Here is a 25,506-nt window from a genome sequence, read left to right as displayed (position 1 = left end):
CAGTCAACTTAGTGTTTGTAAACTTCTGACCCACTGGAATTGTGATACAGTGAAATAATCTGTCTGTAAACAATTGTTGGAAAAATGACTTGTCATGCACAAAGTAGATGTCCTAACCGACTTGTTAACAAGACATTTGTGGAGTGGTTGAAAAACAAGTTTTAATGACTCCAACCTAAGTGTATGTAAAACTTCTGACTTCAACTGTATGTGTGTGTGTATATGTATGTATGTATGTATGTATGTATGTATGTATGCATGCATGCATGCATGCATGGTACCAGTCAAAGGTTTGGACACCTACTCATTCAAGTGTTTTTTTATTTTATTTATTTTGACGTTTTTCTACATTTGTAGAATAATAGTGAAGAAATCAATCAATCAAATGTATTTTTAAATCTGTTTTTACATCAGCAGATGTCTCAAAATGCAACACAGAACCCTAGCCTAAAACCCCAGACAACAAGCAATGCAGATGTAGAAGCACTGTGGCCTGGGAAAAACTCCCTAGAAAGGTAGAAACCTAGAGAGGAACCAGGCTCTGAGGGGTGGTGATTATAACAGTACATGGCCAAGATTTTAAAATGTTCATAGATGACCAGCAGGGTCAAATAATAATAATCACAGTGGTTGTAGAGTGTTCAACAGGTCAGCACCTCAGGAGTAAATGTCAGTTGGCTTTTTATAGCCGATCATTCAGAGTTAGAGACAGCAGGTGCGGTAGAGAGAGAGAGAGAGTCGAAAACAGAAGGTCCAGAACAAGATGGCACATCCGGTGAACAGGTCAGGGTTTCATAGCCGCAGGAAGAACAGTTGAAACTGGAGCAGCAGCACTACCAGGTGGACTGGGGACAGCAAGTAGTCATCAGGCCAGGTAGTCCTGAGGCATGGTCCTAGGGCTCAGGTCCTCAGAGAGAGAGAGAGAGAGAATTAGAGGGAGAATAGTAAAATTCACACAGGACACCAGATAGTACAGGAGAAATACAGATATAACAGACTGACCCTAGCCCCCCGACACAAACTATTGCAGCATGAATACTGGAGGCTGAGACAGGAGGGGTCAAAACTATGAAATAACATACATGGAATCATGTAGAAACCAAAAAAGTATTAAACAAATAAAAATATATTTGAGATTCTTCAAAGTAGCCACCCTTAGCCTTGATGACAGCTTTGCATACTCTTGGCATTCTCTCAACGAGCTTCACCTGGAATGCTTTTTTACAGACATGAACGACAGCGTGTTCCAGTTCCCACCAATATCCAGAAACTTCACACAGCCATTGAAGAGGAGTGGGACAACTTTCCACAGGCTACAATCAACAGCCTGATCAACTCTATGTGAAGGAGATGTGTTGCACTGCATGGGGCAAATGATGGTCACACCAGATACTGACTGGTCTTCTGATCCACGCCCCTACCTTTTCTGTGACCAACAGATTCCTATCTGTATTCTCAGTCATGTGAAATCCATAGATTAGGGCCCAATTCATTTATTTAAATTGACTGATTTCTTCATATGGACTGTAACTTTGAAATTGTTGCGTGTTGAGTTTATTTTTGTTCAGTGTAAATGCCTTTAATGTTCACTTCGAGGAATATAACACTGTGCCTTGTGTGAAAGCCCCTTTTTTTCAGGTGACTGTGATTTCGCTCTCCACGTTTCAACAGATTAACAATCACAAGGCCTCTGGGCCAGACAGGACACCAGGGCGTTTTCTCAAAGCATGCTCAGACCAGCTGGCAAGTGTCTATCCTTGTCCCAGTCTATAATCCCAACATGTTTCAAGTTGACCACCATTCTCTGTTCCCAAGAGCTCCAAGGCAACCTGCCTAAATGACTATTGCCCTATAGCACTCACATCTGTAATTGTGAAGTGCTTTGAAAGGCTGGTCATGACACACATCAACACCATCATCCCAGATGCCCTAGACCCACTTCAATTTGCATACCGCCCTAACAGATCTACAGATGACGAAATCTTAATTGCGCTTCACACTGCCCTCTCCCAACTGGACAAAAGGGGAAATAACTATGTGAGCATGCTGTTCATAGACTACAGCTCAGCGTTCAACACCATTGTACCCTCCAAGCTCATCACCAAGCTAGGGACCTTGGGACTGAACCTCTTCCTCTGCAACTGTATGCTGTGGTGAGGGTAGGCAAGAACAGCTCCGCCATGCTGACTCTCAACATGGGGGCCCGTCAGGGGTGTGTGCTTAGTCCCCTCCTGTTCACCCATGACTGTGGCCACTCACGACTCCCAACAACATCATCAAGTTTGCTGACAACACGGTGATGAGTCAGCCTACATGGAGGTCAGAAACTTGTGTGGTGCCAGGACAACCTCCTCCCTCAATGTCTGTAAGACCAAGGAGCTGATTGTGGACTATAGGAGAAAGAGTGGAGAACATGCCACATCAACGGGCTGTTGTGGAGCAGGTCGAGAGTTAAAAGTTCCTTGGCGCACACTTCACTAAGGACCTAACATGGCCCTAACATGGTCCGCACAGTTATGAAGTGGGCACGGCGGTGTCTCCTCCCCCTCAGGAGGCTAAAAACATTTGTCATGGGCCCTCAGATCCTAAAAAGGTTTTACAGCTCCACCATCAAGATCATCTTGACTGGCTGCATCACTGCTTGGTAGTGGCAAATGCACCGCCCCTAACCGCAAAGCGCTACAGAGAGTGGTGCAGACAGCCCAGTACATCACTGGGGCCGAGCTCCTTGCTATCCAGGACCTCTATGTCAGGCGGTGTCAGAGGAAGGCCCGAAAAATTGCCAAAGACTTCAGCCACCCAAGCCATAGACTGTTCACTACTGCCGTCTGGCAAACAGTACTGGAGCATCGGCTCTCGGACCAACAGGCTCCAAGACAGTTTCTACCCCCAAGCCATAAGACTGCTAAATAGCCAGACTGCTGAATAGTAAATTAATGGTACCCAAACTGTCTGCACCGACTATCTTGCACTGACTCTACTCACTAGACTATATATACAAACCATATAAACTCAGCAAAAAAATAAACGTCCTCTCACAGTCAACTGTGTTTATTTTCAGAAAACTTAACGTGTAAATATTTGTATGAACATAAGATTCAACAACTGAGACATAAACTAAACAAGTTACACAGACATGTGACAAACAGAAATGGAATAATGTGTCCCTGAACAAAGGGGGGGTCAAAATCAAAAGTAACAGTCAGTATCTGGTGTGGCCACCAGCTGCATTAAGTACTGCAGTGCATCTCCTCTTCACGGACTGCACCAGATTTGCCATTTCTTGCTGTGAGATGTTACCCCACTCTTCCACCAGGGCACCTGCAAGTTCCCAGATATTTCTGGGGGGAATGGCCCCAGCCCTCATCCTCCAATCCAACAGGTCCCAGACGTGCTCAATGGAATTGAGATCCAGGCTCTTCGCTGACCATGGCAGAACACTGACATTCCCGTCTTGCAGGGAATCATGCACAGAACGAGCTGTATGGCTGGTGGCATTGTCATCCTGGAGAGTCATGTCAGGATGAGCCTGCAGGAAGGGTACCATTGTGCGTTCCTGGTGTAACTCGGGAAGCTGTTGTTGCCATCCTGTACCTGTCCCGCAGGTGTGATGTTCGGATGTACCGATCCTGTGCAGGTGTTACACGTGGTCTGCCACTGCGAGGACGATCAGCTGTCCGTCCTGTCTCCCTATAGCGCTGACTTAGGCGTCTCACAGTACAGACATTGCAATTTATTGCTTTGGCCACAACTGCAGTCCTCATGCCTCCTTGCAGCATGCCTAAGGCATGTTCAGGCAGATGAGCAGGGACCCTGGGCATCTTTCTTTTGGTGTGTGAGTCATTAGAAAGGCCTATATGGTGTCCTAAGTTTTCATAACTGTGACCTTAATTGCCTACCGTCTGTAAGCTGTTAGTGTTTTAACGACCGTTCCATAGGTGTATGTTCATTAATTGTTTATGGTTCATTGAACAAGCATGGGAAACTTTTTACAAATTATCTTTGAAAGACAGGTTCCTGATAAAGGAATGTTTTCTTTTTTTGCTGAGTTTATAGACACACACACACACACACTACCTTGACACTCCCACACAAACTCCACAGACATTCACATTCGCACACACACACAGACCGACACAACACACATACACATTACACACACACTTTTACACTCATCATATGCTGCTGCTTCTCTGTTCTTTATTTTACTATTATTATTATCTATCCTGATGCCTAGTCACTTTACCCTGCCTTCGTGTACATGTTTACCTCAAGTACCTCGTACCTCTGCACATTGATCTGGTACTGGTACTCCCTGTATATATTTTTAAATTCTGCATTGTTGGGAAGGGCTCATAAGCAAGCATGTCACTGTAAAGTCTACACCGGTGGTATTTGGCCCATGTGACAAATACATTTAGATTTATTTGATTTGAGAATGGCGTTGCAGTAGTCCAGGTGTGATAAAACAAAGGTGTGAATGAGGGTTTCAGTAGTGGGGTCAGTGAGAGAGGGTCTGAGTCGTGAGATTTTCTTTTTAAGGTGGAAGAAGGCCAAGTTGGTTATGTTCTGGATATGGGGTTCAAACCACAGAGTGGAGTCAAATATAACACCAAGGTTCCTGCCTATGAAGTTGGAGTGAATGTTGCAGCTGTCGATTCTCATGTTGAGCTGACCCAGTTTCTTGATGAGGGAGTTCGGGTCCATGAGCATGATCTCTGTTTTGTCGTCATTTAGTTTTAAGAAGTTATTGCTCATTCAAGTTTTCACTTCACGGAGACAGTCAACAACAAAGGGGGGTGCCAGAATGGGTTTTGTGTGGTTGTGGATTTGTGTGTCATCTGCATAACAGTGAAATCTGACTCCGAATTGACAGATGATCTGACCAAGGGGTAGCATACTAAACAGTAATGGACTTAACACTCAGCCTTGTCGGACATCTGGTGATACAGGGTCTGGGGGAGACCTGTAGTTGCCAAGGGAGACAAATTGTTGTCTATTAGATAGATGGGATTGGAACCAGGCAAGGTCAGTTAAAATCTTATAACCGACAGTGTCAAATGCTGCAGAGGGGTTTTGTCACACAACACAATGCCACAGATGTTTTGAGGGAGCGTGCAATTGGCATACTGACTGCAGGAATGTCCACCAGAGCTGTTGCCAGATAATTTAATGTTAATTTCTCTACCATAAGCCGCCTCTGTATTTCTGTCTATAATTAAGCCCTTTTGTGGGGAAAAACTCACCCATGGCTGTTTTCCTTGTATAAACTGTAATTCAGTACAAAACAAACAATTGTTGTGTTTTATATTTTTATTCGGTATATATTCATTCTGTTTTAGCCCGGTAAAGCCTGATCATCTTATTATATGCTAAGCCCTTACGATTATAACTTAATATACTTATTTCACAACTTACCATAATGAGATACAAGTTTCAAGTATACTTACCATAAATCATGCCTGTAAAAGTATCATGATGATCAAGCTGCTAGACACAGTTGTCCATGAAAATTACAATGTATATAACTGTCCCTCCCCTAAAAAGTCTCCCCCTATCCTGAGAAAGCTCTATCAACCCCCTCTCCGAATTTCATGTCTTGCACCTTTCATTACTTTCCTAATCACAGAGTGCATGACACGCCAAATGTCCCATACTTAACCACATTATGCCTCCCAGCTTAAACCTAAAGGTCTGAGTTTGGAGGTACATTTACTCTGTGGTCATTATAGCCGAGATATCTATGGTCAAAAGCAACAACAAAAAAACAGGCTAATGACTCAAAAGTGGAACAAAATGGAAAAAAAAAATATTAAACTGGTAAGAAAATAGACTACAGTGACTACCCAGGCGGCAGGTGTGTGCACACACACACACACACACACACTAGGAGGCAAACCGCTCATTAAAGTATAGTGTCAAACTTGACCAGCAAGCCACAATCCAGAACAAAGGCCCTTCCAAGTCCGTTACTAAGCTCTGATTTAAAGTGAGTTTTCCGTTTTCGCCTCATAAAACACAGTCATATTAGCTGATGTTTGATACACTAACCTCAAGTCAGCTCTGATCTACAGTCAGTTTTCCCATTTTCACACTATAATGGAAATTACTGTTGTCTCATACTCTGACTCCATATCCGTGCAAGTCAAGAGGCCACTTCACCCATGAGGATACACTTGTCTCATGGTTGTAGTGTAGTAGTGTTCCCAGCACCTGTCAGTCAGTCTCCCAGTCATCCAGTCATCTGGTTCTCACCTGTGGCCGACCGGGCCGGAGAGGCGATTAAACATTAAACCGCTGCTCATCTCCCTAATTAGACAGTAATTATTGTCTCTGAGTCAGCCCGACGTGGCGTTGCCTGACGGGACAACCGGATGGTGTGGGTGTGAACAGCCACTGGAGCTAGCCTAGCGCTATTTTAGCCGCTAAGACCCAGGGGTGGTGTCCCAAATGGAACCCTATCCAGTGCACTACTTTTGACCAGAGCCCTATGGAACCTTGCCAAAGGTAGTGCACTATATAAGGAATGGAGCACCATTTGGGACGCAAACCAAGTGAGCGATGCGAGTTGGATCAGAAGCCAGCCAGCCCCATCTAGCCGGGTGCTGGATCCTCCCTCCCTCCTCCTCCTTTTCCCTTCAACCACAGCCACAGGGCCTCAGCAAGGTCGTTTCCTATGCAGAAAATAGTTTACACCATTAACACCCTGTAATTTCATTTAACATGGGGCTAGACAGTCTTGCTGGGTGGGCAGATCTCCTGTTGCGCAATAGCTCCATGTTCAACAGTCAACTACTGTAAAATATCAACCTTAAGTCTTGTAGACTTAAGAGAGATCAATTTAAAGCCTGCTTCATATGCATGTTATATTTGCAACAAGCACAATTTATCCTAAGGATAGTCAATAAGTGGACCCGTAATTTGATTTACATGAAGGAAAGGCAGAGAGAAACGCAATCGAGCTAGTCGGTGAGTGTCCATATGCCACACTGAGCTGAGGTTTATGCGAATAGAAACCTTTTTATGGTGATATTGATTTGCTAGTTGATAGTGCATTATATAACCACCAGCTCACCCCTCTGTTGCAGGACCAGGTCAATGGGTTCGTCATAAGAGTTAAAGCCAGGGTCCCCAATTACTCTCAGCCGCTAGATGTTTTTTTTCTTGAGCGGATGGTCGGGTCCGGAATATAGTTGTAGATAATTTGGTACACTGCATAAACAGATATAGTATTTAACAAAAATAAACCTTGATTACACATTGGGATACAATCACGTACAAAACATTATGAACACATGCTCTTTCCATGACAGACTGACCAAGTGTATCCCTCAAAATGTCACTCGTTTAAATCCACTTCTACATCAGTGTAGATGAAGGGGAGGAGACAGGTTTAAATAAGTATTTTTAAACCTTAAGACAATTAAGACATGGATTGAGTATGTGTGCCATTCAGAGGGTGAATGGGCAAGACAAAATATTGAAGTGCCTTTTGAATTGGGTATGGTAGTAGGCACCGGTTTGTGTCAAGAACTCAAATCAAATCTAATTTTATTTGTCACATACACATGGTTAGCAGATGTTAATGCGAGTGTAGCGAAATGCTTGTGCTTCTAGTTCCGACAATGCAGTAATAACAAGTAATCTAACTAACAATTCCAAAACTACTGTCTTGTACACAGTGTAAGGGGATAAAGAATATGTACATAAGGATATATGAATGAGTGATGGTACAGAGCAGCATAGGCAAGATACAGTAGATGGTATCGAGTACAGTATGTACAAATGAGATGAGTATGTAAACAAAGTGGCATAGTTTAAAGTGGCTAGTGATACATGTATTACATAAGGATACAGTCGATGATATAGAGTACAGTATATACGTATGCATATGAGATGAATAATGTAGGGTAAGTAACATTTATATAAGGTAGCATTGTTTAAAGGCTAGTGGCTAGTGATATATTTACATCATTTCCCATCAATTCCCATTATTAAAGTGGCTGGAGTTGAGTCAGTGTCAGTGTGTTGGCAGCAGCCACTCAGTGTTAGTGGTGGCTGTTTAACAGTCTGATGGCCTTGAGATAGAAGCTGTTTTTCAGTCTCTCGGTCCCAGCTTTGATGCACCTGTACTGACCTCGCCTTCTGGATGATAGCGGGGTGAACAGGCAGTGGCTCGGGTGGTTGATGTCCTTGATGATCTTTATGGCCTTCCTGTGACATCGGGTGGTGTAGGTGTCCTGGAGGGCAGGTAGTTTGCCCCCGGTGATGCGTTGTGCAGACCTCACTACCCTCTGGAGAGCCTTACGGTTGAGGGCGGTGCAGTTGCCATACCAGGCGGTGATACAGCCCGCCAGGATGCTCTCGATTGTGCATCTGTAGAAGTTTGTGAGTGCTTTTGGTGACAAGCCAAATTTCTTCAGCCTCCTGAGGTTGAAGAGGCGCTGCTGCGCCTTCTTCACAATGCTGTCTGTGTGAGTGGACCAATTCAGTTTGTCTGTGATGTGTATGCCGAGGAACTTAAAACTTGCTACCCTCTCCACTACTGTTCCATCGATGTGGATAGGGGGGTGTTCCCTCTGCTGTTTCCTGAAGTCCACAATCATCTCCTCATCTCCTGCAACGCTACTGGGTTCTTCACACTCAACAGTTTCCCGTGTGTATCAAGAATGGTCCACCAGCCAAAGGACATCCAGCCAACTTGACACAACTGTTTGGAAGCACTGGAGTCAACTTGGGCCAGCATCCCTGTGAAACGCTTTCGACACCTTGAAGAGTCCATGCCCCTACCAATTGAGGCTGTTCTGAGGGCAAAAGAGGCTGGTGCAACTCAATATTAGGAAGGTGTTCTTAATGTTTGGTTTACTCTGTATATACAGTGTATTCAGACTCCTTGACCTTTTCCACATTTTGTTACATTACAGCCTTATTCGAAAATGTTTTTAATTGTTTTTTCCCCCTCATCAATCTACACACAATACCCCATAATGACAAACCAAAAATAGGTTTTTAGATTTTTTTTGCAAATTTTATAGAAAATGAAAAACAAAAATATCACATTGACATATGTGTTCCGACCCTTTACTCAGTACTTTGTTTAAGCACTTTTGGCAGAGATTACATCCTCAAGCCTTCTTGGGTATGAGAAAAACAGCCCCGTCGCGGACCAGGATGTCTTGCTCCCAGACATACTAAATAACCTTTTTGCTCATTTGAGGACAATACAGTGCCACTGACACGGCCCGCTATCAAAACCTGCGGACTCCTTCACTGCAGCCGACGTGAGTAAAACATTTAAACGTGTTAACCCTCGCAAGGCTGCAGGCCCAGACAGCATCCCCAGCCGCGTCCTCAGAGCATGCGCAGACCAGCTGGCTGGTGTGTTTACAGACATATTCAATCAATCCTTATCCCAGTCTGCTCTTCCCACATGCTTCAAAAGGGCCACCATTGTTCCTGTTCCCAAGAAAGCTAAGGTAACTGAGCTAAACGACTACCGCCCCCTAGCATTACCTTCCGTCCACAGACGACGCATTCGCAACCACACTTACACCCATCTGGACAAGATGAATACCTATGTGAGAATGCTGTTCATCGACTACAGCTCAGCATTTAACACCATAGTACCCTCCAAACTCATCATCAAGCTCGAGATCCTGGGTCTCGACCCCGCCCTGTGCAACTGGGTACTGGACTTCCTGACGGGCCGCCCCCAGGTGATGAGGGTAGTTAACAACATCTCCACCCCGCTGATCCTCAACACTGGGGCTCCACAAGGGTGCGTTCTGAGCCCTCTCCTGTACTCCCTGTTCACCCACGACTGCGTGGTCAAGCACTCCTCCCCCTATCCACATCGATGGGACAGTAGTGGAGAGAGTAGTAAGTTTTAAGTTCCTCGGCGTACACATCATGGACAAACTGAATTGGTCCACCCACACAGACAGCGTTGTGAAGAAGGAGCAGCAGCGCCTCTTTAACCTCAGGAGGCTGAAGAAATTCGGCTTGACACCAAAAGCACACAAACTTCTACAGATGCACGATCGAGAGCATCCTGTCGGGCTGTATCACCGCCTGGTACGGCAACTACTCCGCCCACAACCGTCTCCAGAGGGTAGTGAGGTCTGCACAACACATCACCAGGGGCAAACTACCTGCCCTCCAGGACACCTACACCAGCCGATGTCACAGGAAGGCCATAAAGATCATCAAGGACAACAACCATCCGAGCCACTGCCTGTTCACCCCGCTATCATCCAGAAGACGAGGTCAGTACAGGTGCATCAAAGCATGGACCGAGAGACTGAAAAACAGCTTCTATCTCAAGGCCATCAGACTGTTAAACAGCCACCACTAACATTGAGTGGCTGCTGCCAACATACTGACTCAACTCCAGCCACTTTAATAATGGCAATTGATGGAAATTGATGTAAAAAAATGTATCACTAGCCACTTTAAACAATGCCACTTAATATAATGTTTACATACCCTACATTTCTCATATGTATATGTATATACTGTACTCTATCATCTACTGCATATTTATGTAATACATGTATCACTAGCCACTTTAAACTATACCACCTTGTTTACATACCCTACATTACTCATCTCATATGTATATACTGTACTCGATACCATCTACTGCATCTTGCCTATGCCGTTCTGTACCATCACTCATTCATATATCTTTATGTACATATTCTTTATCCCTTTACACTTGTGTATAAGGTAGTAGTTGTGGAATTGTTAGGTTGGATTACTCGTTGGTTATTACTGCATTGTCGGAACTAGAAGCACAAGCATTTCGCTACACTCGCATTAACATCTGCTAACCATGTGTATGTGACAAATAACATTTGATTTGATGATGCTACAAGCTTGGCACACCTCTATTTGGAGAGTTTCTCTCATTTTTCTCTGCAGATCCTCTCAAGCTCTGAGAGGTTGGATGTGGAGCATCGCTGCACAGCTATTTTCAGGTCTCTCCAGATACAGTGGGGCAAAAAAGTATTTAGTCAGCCACCAATTGTGCAAGTTCTCCCACTTAAAAAGATGAGAGAGGCCTGTAATTTTCATCATAGGTACACTTCAACTATGACAGACAAAATGAGAAAAAAAATCCAGAAAATCACATTGTTGGATTTTTAATGAATTTATTTGCAAATTATGGTGGAAAATAAGTATAAGTCTCTGTTCTGCCGGTGCATGGAAAATCCCGCTAGCTCTATATTGTCCGTATCGTCATTCAGCCACGTCTCGGTGAAACATAAGATGTTAGTTTTTGATTTCCCGTTGGTAGGGTAATGTTAATCGTAGGTCATCAATTTTATTTTCCAATGATTGCACTTTAGCAAGCAGAACGGATGGCATTGGGAGTTTACTCGCTCTTCTACGGTGGCCAATTTTCCTGCATCTTTTCTTCACGCAAAAGGCGTGGATCTGGGCCTGTTCCAGTGAAAGCAGGACATTCTTCTCGTCGGACTCGTTAAAGGAAAAAGTTTATTCCAGTCCGCGGTGCGTAATCGCTGTTCTGATGTCCAGAATAAGAGACGATAGCAGCAACATTATGTACACAATAAGATATAAAATAAGTTATGCAAAAACCGTACAAAATAGCATAATTGATTGTGAGAATGTAAGATGTCAGCCATTTTCTTCGGCGCCATCTTGGTATGCTTTTTGGGGGGACCCAAGGTTTTATTGCCTCTGGGTGGCTTACATAACACACTGGACACAGCTGTCCTGTGTCTCTCCCCACTGGTAACTCAAGCTGGAGTCAAGGGGGTATAGCCAAGCAGGCGAGATAAATAATGGGTATTTAGGCCTCAGACGTCCAGCTTGTTGTAGCCCCCCCCATGGTGCACATTTTGCCGTTTGCCGTAGCACTACACAGCTGTACCTTGTGCTAGGGCACCGTGGGCAACAGCTTGAAACGAGATCTAGTTGGAAAAGGCTATTTTAATGCCAGCTCTAACTTTCAGTGATTTACTAAGTGCTTCAACTAAGAGATAGGCAAAGTTTTATAAAATTTGCCATAAACTTCAATTATGTGACTCTCTGATTTACCCTGTTTTGTTTAAGACCCAGAAATGTATCGGGAAGATTTTGCCTAGCACTCACAGAGGTCGTGCCCCGCCATTAATTTGATGAGATTGGAATGTAAACTCCACATAAAGTGAATCCATGAAAGGCAAAAGACGGTAACTCGCTAGCCTGAGAAGTGTTTGATTTCACCGCTCTATCAACAGTAGATTCATCTCGGATCATCTTCAACCATCTCCCCACAGACTGTATACTATGTGCTCTGTGTATTGTGTAAACTAAGCCCACATAATACACATTAAACCCTATAGCCAACCACACACTACATAACAAATATGTCCTACCTTACAAATGTATCCCAACTCGTAACTGTTTCCTACTTCATAAATGTATCACACTTACAATAAGAGGTTTTAATTTAACCTAAAGCTTGTTTCTGGTCAAATAAAACTTCATCCTCACCTTCACTTCATGATGTATTAACACCTACCATACCAACACATATACTCTACTTCACAACTAAGGGCTACTCCACTGTATTTTATTTATTTATCTGTTATTTTACCAGGTAAGTTGACTGAGAACACGTTCTCATTTTCAGCAACGACCTGGGGAATAGTTACAGGGGAGAGAAGGGGGATGAATGAGCCAATCGTAAACTGGGGATGATTAGGTAGCCATGATGGTTTGAGGGCCAGATTGGGAATTTAGCCAGGACACCAGGGTTAACACCCCTACTCTTACGATAAGTGCCATGGAATCTTTAATGACCTCAGAGAGTCAGGACACCCATTTAACGTCCCATCCGAAAGATGGGACCCTACACACAGCAGTGTATTTTTTTAGACCAGAGTAAAGAGTGCCTCCTACTGGGCCTCCAACACCACTTCCAGCAGCATCTGGTCTCACATCCAGGGACTGACCAGGACCAACCCTGCTTATCTTGAGAAGAATGCCAGCAGTCGTATGTATGCAGGGTGGTATGCTGCTGGCTATCATGTCCATACCGTTGACCTTCATTTAACAGGGTAGCCTAGCCAGTGTGTGATAACAGTTATCACTAGGTCACACTCCGGTCATCGCTAATGGAAAGGGCTCGTCAATATCCCATTAGCCAGCTAGCACACACAGCTAGCAGCCCCGCAGGTTCATGGGCAAAGGACAAGCAGCTGTTATGGCCCCCAATAAAAGCTGACCTGGATAAAGAGGCTGGGAAAATACCGTGGTGCTTTGGCGCCAATGCCCTAAGTCATATCTAATGGCCTGTGGAGAGAGGCCCAGCAAGAGAGATTAGTCTATATGGTAATATTTGTCTCAAGGGGAGGGGACAAAAGGTACAGTAAATAAAGTATGTATGAATAGAGACGTGTGTGTGTGTGTGTGTGCTGGACTTCACACTGCAGTTGGCTGTAGACTTGCCACATGTGAAGCAGAATGTTGTGGTAAGGTTGTAGTTAGGTTATAATAAGGTTGTAATAAATTACTTATCTTGTATGAATAGAGGTGTGTGTGTGTGTGTGTGTGTTTAAAACTGCAGACATTTACAGCCATTAATAACATGTTTGGGATTGGAATGTTGCAGTAAGGTTGAAATACAGTAATGATAGGCTACATGAAGAGTAGAAAGTGTTCTATTCATACTGTGGTTGGCTGTAGCCACTGACTAACCACGTGGAAAAGCCATGTGAAGCTGAATATTGCAATAAAGTTGCCTTATGGTTGTCATGCGAACATGAACCGTCTTACTGTTCACCCAGAGAGGTGCTCAATGTAGTCCAGGTGCACAATGTCACTTTGACTATTATTGCCATAATCTTTTCTTATGAATCATCAAGACTGCTGCTGAGGGCTTAATAAATGATCACTGTGTGTGAGGGCTGAGCTCGTTTGCAGTGTTATCTATCTATGGGTGTGAACGTTTAAACGTTAAGACAACATTGGGACATTAAATAAATCCCTAACCAAAAGCTTTTTTTTAGTGCATTTATCACAAAACTACCACTAACAGGTCCCAATCATCATCATAAAGGGAACATTTTAAATGAAACAATTAACAAACGCATCAAAGCTGTAAGGAGATATGTATCCTTCGTGAAACTAGCCAGCAGCAGGCAAGCTACAACAAGCTAAATCAGCTGATGAAATCACTGGCGACCGATACACATATTTTGTGTAGGAGTAGAGATGCCTTTTTGTCAACTTTCTTACTGTATCAGAGTATGAGTCTGTCTGCCCCAGTGCCCATGTTTCATAGCGAGCGAGTCATGCACAAGACAGGCAGCGGTACACAATGGCATGCGCGCTTTTGGAATATTGATAAGTGGCAGTTGTGACGTCAAGTACGCATCGTCTCATTGCTCATTTTGGCCAAAACACTTGAAGACTCAAGTGATCACTATTGAACACAACAGCAAGTGGCACTTGATAAACAGCTTAGGGGCCAAGTGTTCGGTTTGAGATTTAGCCTATGAATGAGGAAGGTAGAACTTGATGGAAAGCCGTTTTTGGAAACATTTTCCATTTGTCACCTTAATATCCAGGTGACTTCATGCTGGTGGTCCATCCCTGGTCTGTGTGCTGGACTTGACTGTACGGTTACCTCACTGGCTTTGCATTGCGTGAGCTAAAACCCTGCTCCTTCTCCACCACTGGCTCTGTTAGCACTACTCTGCCAGGGAAAGGTCCCTTGGAGGAAGCACCAGTCACATCTATAATTCACACACTTCTGTGTAATATCAAATCCACCTCCCTCTTATGTAACGTTAGATGGATATAGCCTATTTGGTCACTTTATGATAATTTCAACAGAAAGGGTACCAGTGCTACTGAGGTTTTCGGCTGCTCTGATTGCTGCAGAAGGTGCACATGGATCCGTGCGTGCGTCTCATTAGCAGGTGTAGGAGGGGAAACGGTGGCCTTGCGAGACCCAAGATCAAAGAAGGAGTTTGTCGGGTTTTTGAGTGTTGAAGTGGCATTCACGACGCACAGCTGATTTCTAACAATGGTTTCATAACAAACACAGACCTGCTTCACAAATAGCTGAGGAGTTTTCTAGGAGAAAATAAATACTTGGTTGAGCAGTATTTGGCATAGGGATCTGAGGCCTTGTGTGGGAAGGATGGACAGTAGAGTGGAGTGGGATGGTAAGACGGTGACCAGGAGGGAAATGGTAAGGTAGCCTTGATACTGAAAGAAAAGCAGAGAAGAAGTGTAAGGGAAGGAAGGGGATATATTTTTAATTCCATTATTATTGAGTCTTGTTCAATGCCAGTCAGTACCATCTAGAAAGTCTTCCTCTTTTCATTCCTCTGATTTCATAAATTCTTTCTTTACATTTTTTTCTCTTCTCCCTTCATTTTTTCTCAAGGATGTTTTATTTCCTGTCTGCGTTCCCTCATCTTTCTCAGTCCCTTTGCCGCAAAATCGCAAAAGCATCTCTATCCTTTTAGTAAATCCAAAGGCAGCTGGCAAGACAGGACTACACACACACACACACACACACACACACACACACACACACACACACACAGCGGCCCATTAAATAGTCATGTGTGGCCCAAGAGTGACTCATCTAATGTAGGGGACGTGCCTCATACACAGCCGCTGGTCTACTGTCTAAGCCACTGGCATAGACTCTAACAGAAAACAACAGCTATTCTGGTTCATCATTCATTTAGTTGTAAGAGAGCCAGAAGAACAGACAGGCAGGTTCCCCATACTGCGACCGCAACTAAATGTTTTGGAAACGGTTGTGGAAAAGTTAGTCATAACGGAGGTTGAGTATGTCGTTGTGCGTTCGTGCCGAAGGTTTTTGTATATATATGGTTGTGATTGTTGGGTTGAAGAGAAGGCACGGTAGAGGCAGAGGAACAAACACACACACACACACAGAGGGCCAAGTTTCCGTGCACCTAATTGAGTCTCTACTATCCAGAAGACAAGGCAATGCCACTTCATGGAAGTACATGAACACACACACACATGCACACGCTCAAGTCTGATAATAATGTTGGAGGTTATGGAAGAGTGGAGGTTCTCTTCTATTAAGGTGAAGTTGTCAGAGGTGCCTGTATGAGCTAGTAGTCTAATCGTATAGTTTCAGTGTGTGTGGGTCAGTGAAGGAATCATTGACCCCATTCTTATCTATGAAAGCAGTTATTAATCAGGTGCATACCATTGATATTGACAGAGGACGTCATTGTTCCCTATCAGACCAGGTGAGCTCAGTCTCAATAATTGTGTGGTCTTCTCTATACGGTGAATGACCTGTAAATTAGTGTCTTCATACTGCAACTCAACTCTATACAGTAAATTAGCTATAGGGTTCTAATGTATTCAGAATGTCTCAAACCTGCAAACACCAACCAAGTATATTGAAAGAACTCTGCATAAGGGCCCCAGATTTGTGGGATAGATGGTATCTGTTGCAGTGTCAGTTAAATTATTTTCACAAGTTTTCTTTTTTTTCATAGTCATTGTCCTTTTGAAGTGTTTGAATCATCAACAGTTTGAATTTTCCGTGTGTATGTGTGTGGCCACCGAGTTGGAACATGTAGGTGCAGGGAGAGCGGGACTCGCAAGCCACTGCATGCTCGCCTGAAAAGCGGATTGTTCAGAATTTGCTAAAAAAGCTCGATATCAGCAGAGCTTGCATAATGGCAGAGGCTTGTTCTCGTGGGCTACGTAAATAGTGCTTTCACCTCACATTCCCTCTGGCAACTGATGCACAACGGACATGTTGGTCCTTTACAACGTTGGTGATTTACCACTTTGTTCCTTTGTGAACCTCCTCACAACCCACATTAATAACTGATCTCTCTCCCTCTCTTTCCATCCCTCTATCCACCCACCTGTCCCTCATCCTTTATCTTTCTTGTTCCATTTCTCTCTCGCCCTCTCAAACACTTTTCCTTAACTCTCTCTTCTCTCGGTCTTCATACATCTCTTCCCCACTCTCCTCCTTTCCAGGTAAGACGCCTACTACTGACACAGTGGCTGGAGGGGACTACGGCGTGCCCACCCCAGGCCCTGCCTTCAAGGAGGTGTGGCAGGTCAAGGTGTGGCCTAAAGGGCTGGGCCAGGCCAAGAACCTGGTGGGTGTCTACCGGCTGTGCCTGACCGACAAGACGGTCAACTTTGTCAAGCTCAACTCTGATGCGGCCGCCGTGGTCCTGCAGTTGATGAATGTGCGCCGCTGCGGTCACTCCGAAAACTTCTTCTTTGTGGAGGTTGGTCGCTCTGCGGTTACGGGCCCCGGGGAATTCTGGATGCAGGTGAGATGAAATGTAACACAGGCCCAATCTCTGGGGTTACAGCTGTGAATGGCTATGGGGTTTGAATTTAAGTCAAGCCGTGTATTCCTCCTGATGCATGACCATTTGATGTTGGCTAAATTCAAAGGAAAAGTTACAGTAGGGAATTTGTTAAGTTCATTAGAGTTAACTTCACCTCAAATTGCAGCCCAAATAAACGCTTCACAGAGTTCAAGTAACAGACACAACATCAACTGTTCAGGCCTTCATGGTCGAATTGCTGCAAAGAAACCACTACACCAATAAGAAGAAGAGACTTGCTTGGGCCAAAAAAACACTAGCAATGGACATTAGGCCGGTGGAAATCTGTCCTTCGGTCTGATGAGTCCAAATTTGAGATACTTGGTTACAACCGCCGTGTCTTTGTAAGACGAAGAGTAGGTGAACGGATGATCTCCGCATGTGTGGTTCCCACCGTGAAGCATGGAGGAGGAGGTGTGATCGTGTGGGGGTGCTTTGCTGGTGACACTGTCAGTGATTTATTTAGAAATCAAGCACACTTAACCAGCATGGCTTCCATAGCATTCTGCAACAATGCATCATCCCATCTGATTTGCACTTAGTCCCACTATCATTTGTTTTTCAACCGGACAATGAACCAAAACACACCTCCAGGCTGTGTAAGGGCTATTTTACCAAGAATGAAAGTGATTGAGTGCTGCATCAGATGACCTGGCCTCCAAAATCACCCGATCTCATCCCATTTGAAATGGTTTGGGATGAGTTGAACCGCAGAGTGAAGGAAAAGCAGCCAACAAGTGCTCAGCATATGTGTGAATTCCCTCAAGACTGTTGGAAAAGCATTCCTCTTGAAGCTGGTTGAGAGAATGCCAAGAGGTCATCAAGGGCGGCTACTTTGAAGAATCTAAAATCAAAAATATATTTAGATTTCTTTAACACTTGGTTACTACATGGTTCCATATGCGTTATTTCATAGTTTTGATGTCTTCACTATTATTCTACAATGTAGAAAATAGTAAAAATGAGTAGGTTTAATGAGTAGGTGTCCAAATGTCTGACTGGTACTGTATATGTACTTTGGTTTGCTCAGAAAACTTGGGGGTACAAATAAAATCACGTAGGCGGCCCAAATTCAGCCCATTGGGAAACCCTGGGTTAAATGTTAAGATTGTAGATTAGTGGTTAGTTAGAACATGTGGTTGTTAACACATAGAGTATGACTGTGTTGTGCCTCATGCAGGTGGATGACTCAGTGGTGGCCCAGAACATGCATGAGACCCTACTGGAAGCCATGAAAGCCCTGAGTGAGGAGTTCCGCCAACGCAGCAAGTCACAGTCCAATTCTGGGCCAGGTGGGGGAGCCACCGCCTCCAACCCCATCAGCGTTCCCTCGCGACGCCACCATCCCAACCCGCCCCCCAGCCAGGTGGGCTTCACCCGTAGGCCTCGCACCGAGCCGCCCGGAGGGTCTGGAACAGGCGGCAACAGCGCAAACGCATCACCCACACCCCGCCACAGTTTCCCCAGGTCAGGCACAGCCAATGATGGGGGTAAAGGAGAAGAAGGGGTGGGGGGAGCGTGCGGAGGTGTAGGTCAGAGTTGCAGTCCTACCACCAATGGGTCCTGCTCCACCACGCCCATCCTCAGGTCTAAGTTGGCCCGTTCTGCCTCCACCCCAACCAAGAACAACTCCCTGAGCCTGATGCGCTCCATCTCCACCCCAGCTCCCTCCCCAGCTCCTAGCTTGTCCTCCAGCTCCAGCCACTGCTCTGAGTTTGGGGTAGTGGTGGGTGCAACCGGAGGAGGTGGAGAAGCAACAGGGACCGGTGCCTACAGCCGCCTCCACTCCCACAACGCCTCCGTGTCGGGCTCCCCCAGCGATTATGGCTCCTCGGATGAGTACGGCTCCAGCCCTGGGGAGCACTCTGCCCCCTCCCCCAACATGCCAGGAGGGTCAGCCAGGTCAGGCCGTTATCAATCCTTGGACGACGAGGCTGCTAACTACATCCTAATGGGCCAGCGTGGTGGTGGTGGAGCTCCAACATCTGGCTCTCTGCCTGCCGGAGCATCCAGCTCAGCCCCTTCTCACCAGCCCCAGACCAGGAGGGTCCTGCGGCGCTCCTCTAGCCGGGAATGTGAAGCCGAGAGGCAGTTGCTGAGCAAGCGGGCGTCCCTGCCTCCCATGGCCCTGGAGCGCCTGGCCCCGCGACCCCACAGGGGGGAGGAGGAGCAGGATGAAGACGTGGCGGACTACGCCATCATGTCCCGCAGCACCAGCGGGGATTCCTTCACCACCTGCGTCTCCTCACAAAGAGACTCTGAGATGAGCCCCGGTGGAGGGGGGGGAGGAGGGGGATACCTGGACGTGGCTGTAGAGTTGGTTGGTAGTGTAGGTATAGTGCGGGATAACGGCTATATGTCCATGCTACCGGGAGGAGTTACCCAACCTCCAGTCTCCCTCACCCACTCGCTTTCCGTCTCTGACTCGGAGTCCAAGCCAGCGGATGACTACATGGCCATGACGCCTAACAACAGCGTGTCCCCCCCGCAGCAGATCCGGCCCCCTCCTGGCTCTGGCGACGGCTACATGATGATGTCACCCAACAGCAGCTGCTCTCCGGACCAGCGTGGCTGCCTGGGAGGTGTGGCCTGGGTGGACAGCAGCAGCGCCGACAGCCGGGCGGGCAGCGACTACATGAACATGTCTCCCATCAGCATCCGCTCGGCCAACAGCAGCCCCCCTCCCCCCGAGCAACCCCCTCAGACAGACCACCACCCCTCACTGCAGGCCCCCAAGATGGTCTACTCCTACTACTCACTGCCCCGCTCCTACAAACACACGCCACCTGGTGGACACTTTGAGGACGGTCCCGGCCGAGGCAGGAGGCCCAATGGGAGCAGTGATGTCAGAGGAGTTGGCAGGGCGGTAGTGGTTCGTCAGGACCCCAATTTGGGTGCAGTCCAAGGTCGCCACCTGTCCCTCTCCTCGTCCTCATACTCCTCCAGCTCTGCCAGCAGTGAGAGCCTAGGGGAGAACGAGGACAGGGCTCTCCAGGGAGCAGGGTCCTCAGGTGGGGGAGCTCACTCTAAAGACATGGGGCTCCTCCAGCAGAGACGGGCAGCCCCCAAGCAGGGCCAGCAGGGGGGACCCAGGACCCGGCCTGTCAGCCTGTTTGTGGACGTGTCCAAAGCAAACACCCTCCCCAGGGTCCGTGAGAACCCCCTCCCCCCGGAGCCAAAGAGCCCAGGGGAGTACGTCAGCATTGAATTCAAGGGAGATCAAAGCGCCAGAGGGGGGCCAGGAGGTGGGGGAGGGAGGGGACTCAGACACGGGCTGTCCCTGCCTCACGGCTCCAGCCAGCACCCTTCCCACCGGCCTGCCTCTTGCCTGGGGGGGTTCCTGCCCCTCCCCCGAAGCCCCTCCACCCCCCAGACCCCCATCATGCCCCTCACCCCTCCATCCGCCTCAGAATATGTCAACATGGACCTGCGGCCCTCACCGTCCCCCTCTCCCCTCTCCCTGACACCACTGAGCTTCCCCACCTTCCCCACCCCACCAACGCCCCCTCCAATGATCCTGGTCCCCAAGGCTCACGACGAGTACAGGGTGGCCCTTCAGCAGCAAGGCGGGCCAGAGGGTGCTGAAGCGGGGCCCAGGACAAACAGACAGACTACCCATGTAGTGGTGACTCAATCAGAGTCCCCTACCTCCTGCGGGGACTATACAGAGATGGCCTTCAGCCTGAAAAACAACACCGTCCCCAGCTCCACGTCCAACAACACCTTCCCCAAAGCCCCCTCCCCAGCCAGGCCCGATCCCCCAGTCCCTGTCGTCACCCTAGGCCTGGACTTCCCCCTGCCTAAACCTGGGCCCAACCCGGACCACGGGGCTAAAGTGATCCGGGCCGACCCCCAGGGCCGCAGGCGCCACTGCTCCGAAACCTTCCTCGCCTCCCCCTCTCTCCCGCCCCCCTCCTCCAACTCCTCCTCTGCTGCCTCTCTCTTCCCGGAGCAAGCCCAGGCCGTGGCTCGCCGGCTTGGGTTTGAGGGCATGCTGTGGGGGAATGGAGTGTCGGCCGAGCATCTCCCCTCGCAGTTCCTCCACCCTGGGCCTGGCATACCCGCTGCCCAGGCTTTGTCCATGGAGCAAGGCCTTAACTACATAGACTTGGACTTGGCCAACAAAGAGAGCACTCATTCAGCCTTAGATGGGTCCTCAACCATACAGGCTATCCCCCCTCGCCTCTACTCGTCCGTACTGAATGGGGGGGGCGGGGTGGGGGTGTCCGGGGCAGGCATTGGGGGTAGTGGCGGCTCCAACCTCAACACCTATGCCAGCATTGACTTCTACAAGTCAGAAGAGCTGCGGACGCATCCGAACGGAAACAAAGACGGTACAGGTGAGAGTTAATTTCTACTCCTTATGCCATGTTTGGGGGGAAGGTCTAAATGTCCTCTCTCTGTGATGTTTTGTGTACAGCTTTGGTTGCGCTCCTGCTCCTCTTCCTATGCCGCCCCTCTCTTTCTCTCCCCCCCATCTCTATCTCTCTCCTGTCTCCTGCTGCTACTGTCTACATTTTTCAGATGAAACGGTGGCATTTCAGATTCTGTCCATCTATGCTTATATGCAGGCCCACCTGGTGCTGGATTACCCAGCAAGCACCACAAGCACACACACACACGCCAATCAGGTCTTTGTTACTGTCTATTTACGCCTAAATGAGAAGAGATATGGTGAGTCTGCTATCTTTAGCTAAGTACATACGGTTTTTATCTTAGTACATATTTATGCAAGTTTATTAGCAGGAAATGGCTTCAAAATGGAAATGTGGAAAAAAGTAAATAGTTGGACTCACACTCAATATCACCAGCTGACATGGGAACGGCAGGGTAGCCTAGTGGTTAGAGCATTGTACTAGTAACCGAAAGTTTGCAAGTTCAAATCCCCGAGCTGACAAGGTACAAATCTGTCGTTCTGCCCCTGAACAGGCAGTTAACCCACTGTTCCTAGGCTGTCATTGAAAATAAGAATTTGTTCTTAACTGACTTGCCTAGTTAAATAAAGGTTAAATAAATAGATGTAGCTTATAACTCCTTGCACTTAGCTCAATTTCTGACAAACATGTTCTCTGAGTAGGAGACAAATGTTCTCTGAGCGAAGCCACTGTCTTCCCTGACTTAGCCAGAATTGGCTCGTTAGAGAAGTCTGTCTGCTATTTAAATAGACCCCAGTTAAACCCTGAGTGGGGATTTATAAACCAGATTGGGTAGTGAAGTGCTGAGTCGCGCTGGGCTAGCTAGCTTTCAAACAGTGGGCCTTTATGGAGATTGTTAGCACCGTTAGCTTGCCTTCAAACAGTGGGCCTTTATGGAGAACGTTACCACCGTTAGTTAGCCTCCACAGTAGGTATTTTGGGGAAATCTCTGGCTGTGCGTGTTAGCATGGTCCCGTCAGCGAGGCAGCGTGGGGCAGAATGTTACACGTTGGCTGGGAATGTTGAGAGGGGGCCAGTGTTTCACTACCGCAAACTGCTCCCAAATCAAATGCCTCTGTGCAGTGTCCCCTCCTCCCTTCATCCCTCCAGTCTATTACGCCTCCTCCTTTTTCTTCCTCCAATAAATGACCCTTTTGTTCGGGTGTTTCTGCCGTGGTGTCTCTCTCTCTCTAACTTACACTCTCCTGTCTTTCTCCTCTCTCTCCTGTCTCTCTCTAACTTACTCTCTCACTCAGTCACTCATTCAGTCACTCACTCACTCTCTTTCTCTCTCTCCCTTTCCCTCTAACTTACTCTCCCCTGTCTCTCGCTCTCTATTTCTCTCCTCACTGTCTTTACTCTCACAATCTCTTTCTTTCGCTTCTTTCCCCCCCATCTCTCTCTCCTCTTTTTTCACATTGTCTCGCTCCATCCCAGAACGATGAGTCCCCCCCTCTTATTGAGAAGAGAGGAAAGAAACTAGGATAGAGAGAATTAATGAAAGAGAGATAGAATGAGAGATGTTGTGGAGTACCCAAAAGTACAGATTGATCCTTAGACTACGGCGCGGTTTGGAAGCAATGAATCGTTTCGTCTGTGCATTTATTTAGGCCTAAAAATGTTTGGTCAACTAACTCCATGGTAATTGTGGGGAATTTCTTTTCTGGCAAGCTTGTGTGTGTGTGTGTGTGAGAGATGCAAACTAGTCACTTTTCGGCGAAATTCACCGTTTTGAATCCAAAATAGATGATTTGTGTAGATCCGATGCGAAAAGTGGGGTGGGGGGGGTTGGATCACTACTGGCTGTAACGAACGAGTGATGCGCGTTTGGCGCAATACTGGCTGTATCCAAGGCCCAGCCCATCGTTCACATAACAACAGAATGCAGCATGCATTGGTTCGAATCCAGTGTGGCTAAATGCTTATGCTTCTAGATCCGACAGTGCAGCAGCATCTAACAGGTAATATCTAACAATTCCACAACAAAACCTAATACACACAATCTAGTAAAGGAATGGGATGAGAATATATGAGTATAAAATATATGGATGAGCAGTGACAGAGCGGCTAAGATGCAATATATGGTAAAGAATATATAGTGAAGGATACAGTATATACATATGAGATGAGTAATGTGAGATATGTAAACATTCTTAAAGTGGCATTATTAAAGTGACTAGTGTTCCATTAATTAAAGTGGCCAATGATATCAAGTCGGTAGGTATGCAGCCACCTCTCTGTGCTAGTGGTGGCTGTATAACAATCTGATGGCCTTGAAATATAAGCTGTTTTTCAGTCTCCCGCTCCCCGCTTTGATGCACCTGTACTGACCTCGCCTTCTGGATGGAAGTGGGGTGAACAGGTAGTGGCTTGCACCTTCTTCACCACACTGGCTGTGTGCGTGGACCATTTCAGTTTGTTGTTGATATGTACACCGAGGAACTTTCCACCTTCTCCACTGATGTCCCGTTGGTGTGGATAGGGGCTGCTCCCTCTGCGGTTTCCTGAAGTCCACAATCATCTCTTTTGATTTGCTGACATTGAGAGGTTATTTTCCTGACACCACACTCCGAGGGCCCTCACCTTCTCCTTATTGTGTCGTCTGCAAACTTGAGTTGGAGGCATGCATGGCCACGCAGTCATGGGTGAACAGGGAGTACAGGAGAGGGCTGAGAACGCACCCTTGTGGGGCCCCAGTGTTGAGGATCAGCGAAGTGGAGATGTTTTTTCCTACCTTCACCACTTGGGGGGCGGCCTGTCAGGAAGTCCAGGACCCAGTTGCACAGGGCGGGGTCGGGACCCAGGGTCTCAATCTTAATGATGAGTTTGGAGGGCACTATGGTGTTGAATGCTGAGCTGTGGTCAAAGGAAAAGCATTCTTACATAGGTATTCCTCTGTTCCAGATGGGATATGGCAGTGTGATGGCGATTGCATTGTCTGTGGATATATTGGGGTGGTAAGCAAATTGGACTGGGTCTAGGGTAACAGGTAGGGTGGAGGTGATTTGATCCTTTAGCCTCTCAAAGCACTACATGATGACAGAAGTGAGTGCTATGGTGTGATAGTCATTTAGTTCAGTTACCTTAGCTTTCTTGGGAACAGGAACAATGGTGGCCATCTTAAAGCATGTGGGGACAGCAGAATGGGATAGGGATTGATTGAATATGTCCGTTAACACATCAGACAGCTGGTCTGCGCATGCTCTGAGGACGCGGCTAGGGATGTCGTCTGGGCCGGTGGCCTTGCGAGGGTTAAAACGTTTAAATGTTTTACTCACGTCGGCCATGGAGAAGGAGAGCCTACAGTCTTTGGTAGCGGGCCGTGTCGGTGGCACTATATTGTCCTCAAAGCGTGCAAAGAAGTTGTTTCATTTGTCTGGGAGCAAAACGTCGGTGTCTGCGACGGGGCTAGTTTTCTTTTAGTAATCCTTGATTGTCTTTAGACCCTGCCACATGTGTCTTGCTTGTTTGATTACCTTACGGAGGGAATAACTACACTGTTTGTATTCGGTCATGTTTCCAGTCGCCTTGCCATGATTAAATGCGGTGGTACATGCTTTCAGTTTTGCGCGAATGCTGCCATCAATCCCCAGTTTCTGGTTAGGGTAGGTTTTAATAGTCTCTGTGAGTACAACATCTCCTATACACTTCCTTATAAACTTGCTCACCGAGTCAGCGTATACGTCAATGTTATTGTCTGAGGCTACCCGAAACAT

General features: G+C 46.8%; 1 protein-coding gene across 2 annotated transcripts in view; it reads left to right on the top strand.

The window, feature by feature from the left end:
* LOC139378973 (insulin receptor substrate 1-B) overlaps positions 1–25,506 on the top strand; it is an 83,922-nt gene that overhangs the window by 19,169 nt on the left and 39,247 nt on the right. For both annotated transcript variants that reach the window (XR_011628352.1, XM_071121629.1), the window contains exons 2-3: positions 17,011–17,315; positions 18,556–21,715. Coding sequence is in view for 1 of the 2 variants with exons in the window: in XM_071121629.1 (XP_070977730.1) it covers positions 17,011–17,315; positions 18,556–21,715 (3,465 nt within the window). In the remaining variant the exon portion in view is untranslated. The remainder of the gene's footprint in view (positions 1–17,010; positions 17,316–18,555; positions 21,716–25,506) is intronic.

Source organism: Oncorhynchus clarkii, chromosome 21, assembly GCF_045791955.1.
Source record: "Oncorhynchus clarkii lewisi isolate Uvic-CL-2024 chromosome 21, UVic_Ocla_1.0, whole genome shotgun sequence".
NCBI lineage: Eukaryota > Metazoa > Chordata > Actinopteri > Salmoniformes > Salmonidae > Oncorhynchus > Oncorhynchus clarkii.
The sequence above is the reverse complement of the archived record's forward strand: the minus strand, read 5'-3'. Positions and strand labels throughout refer to the sequence as shown.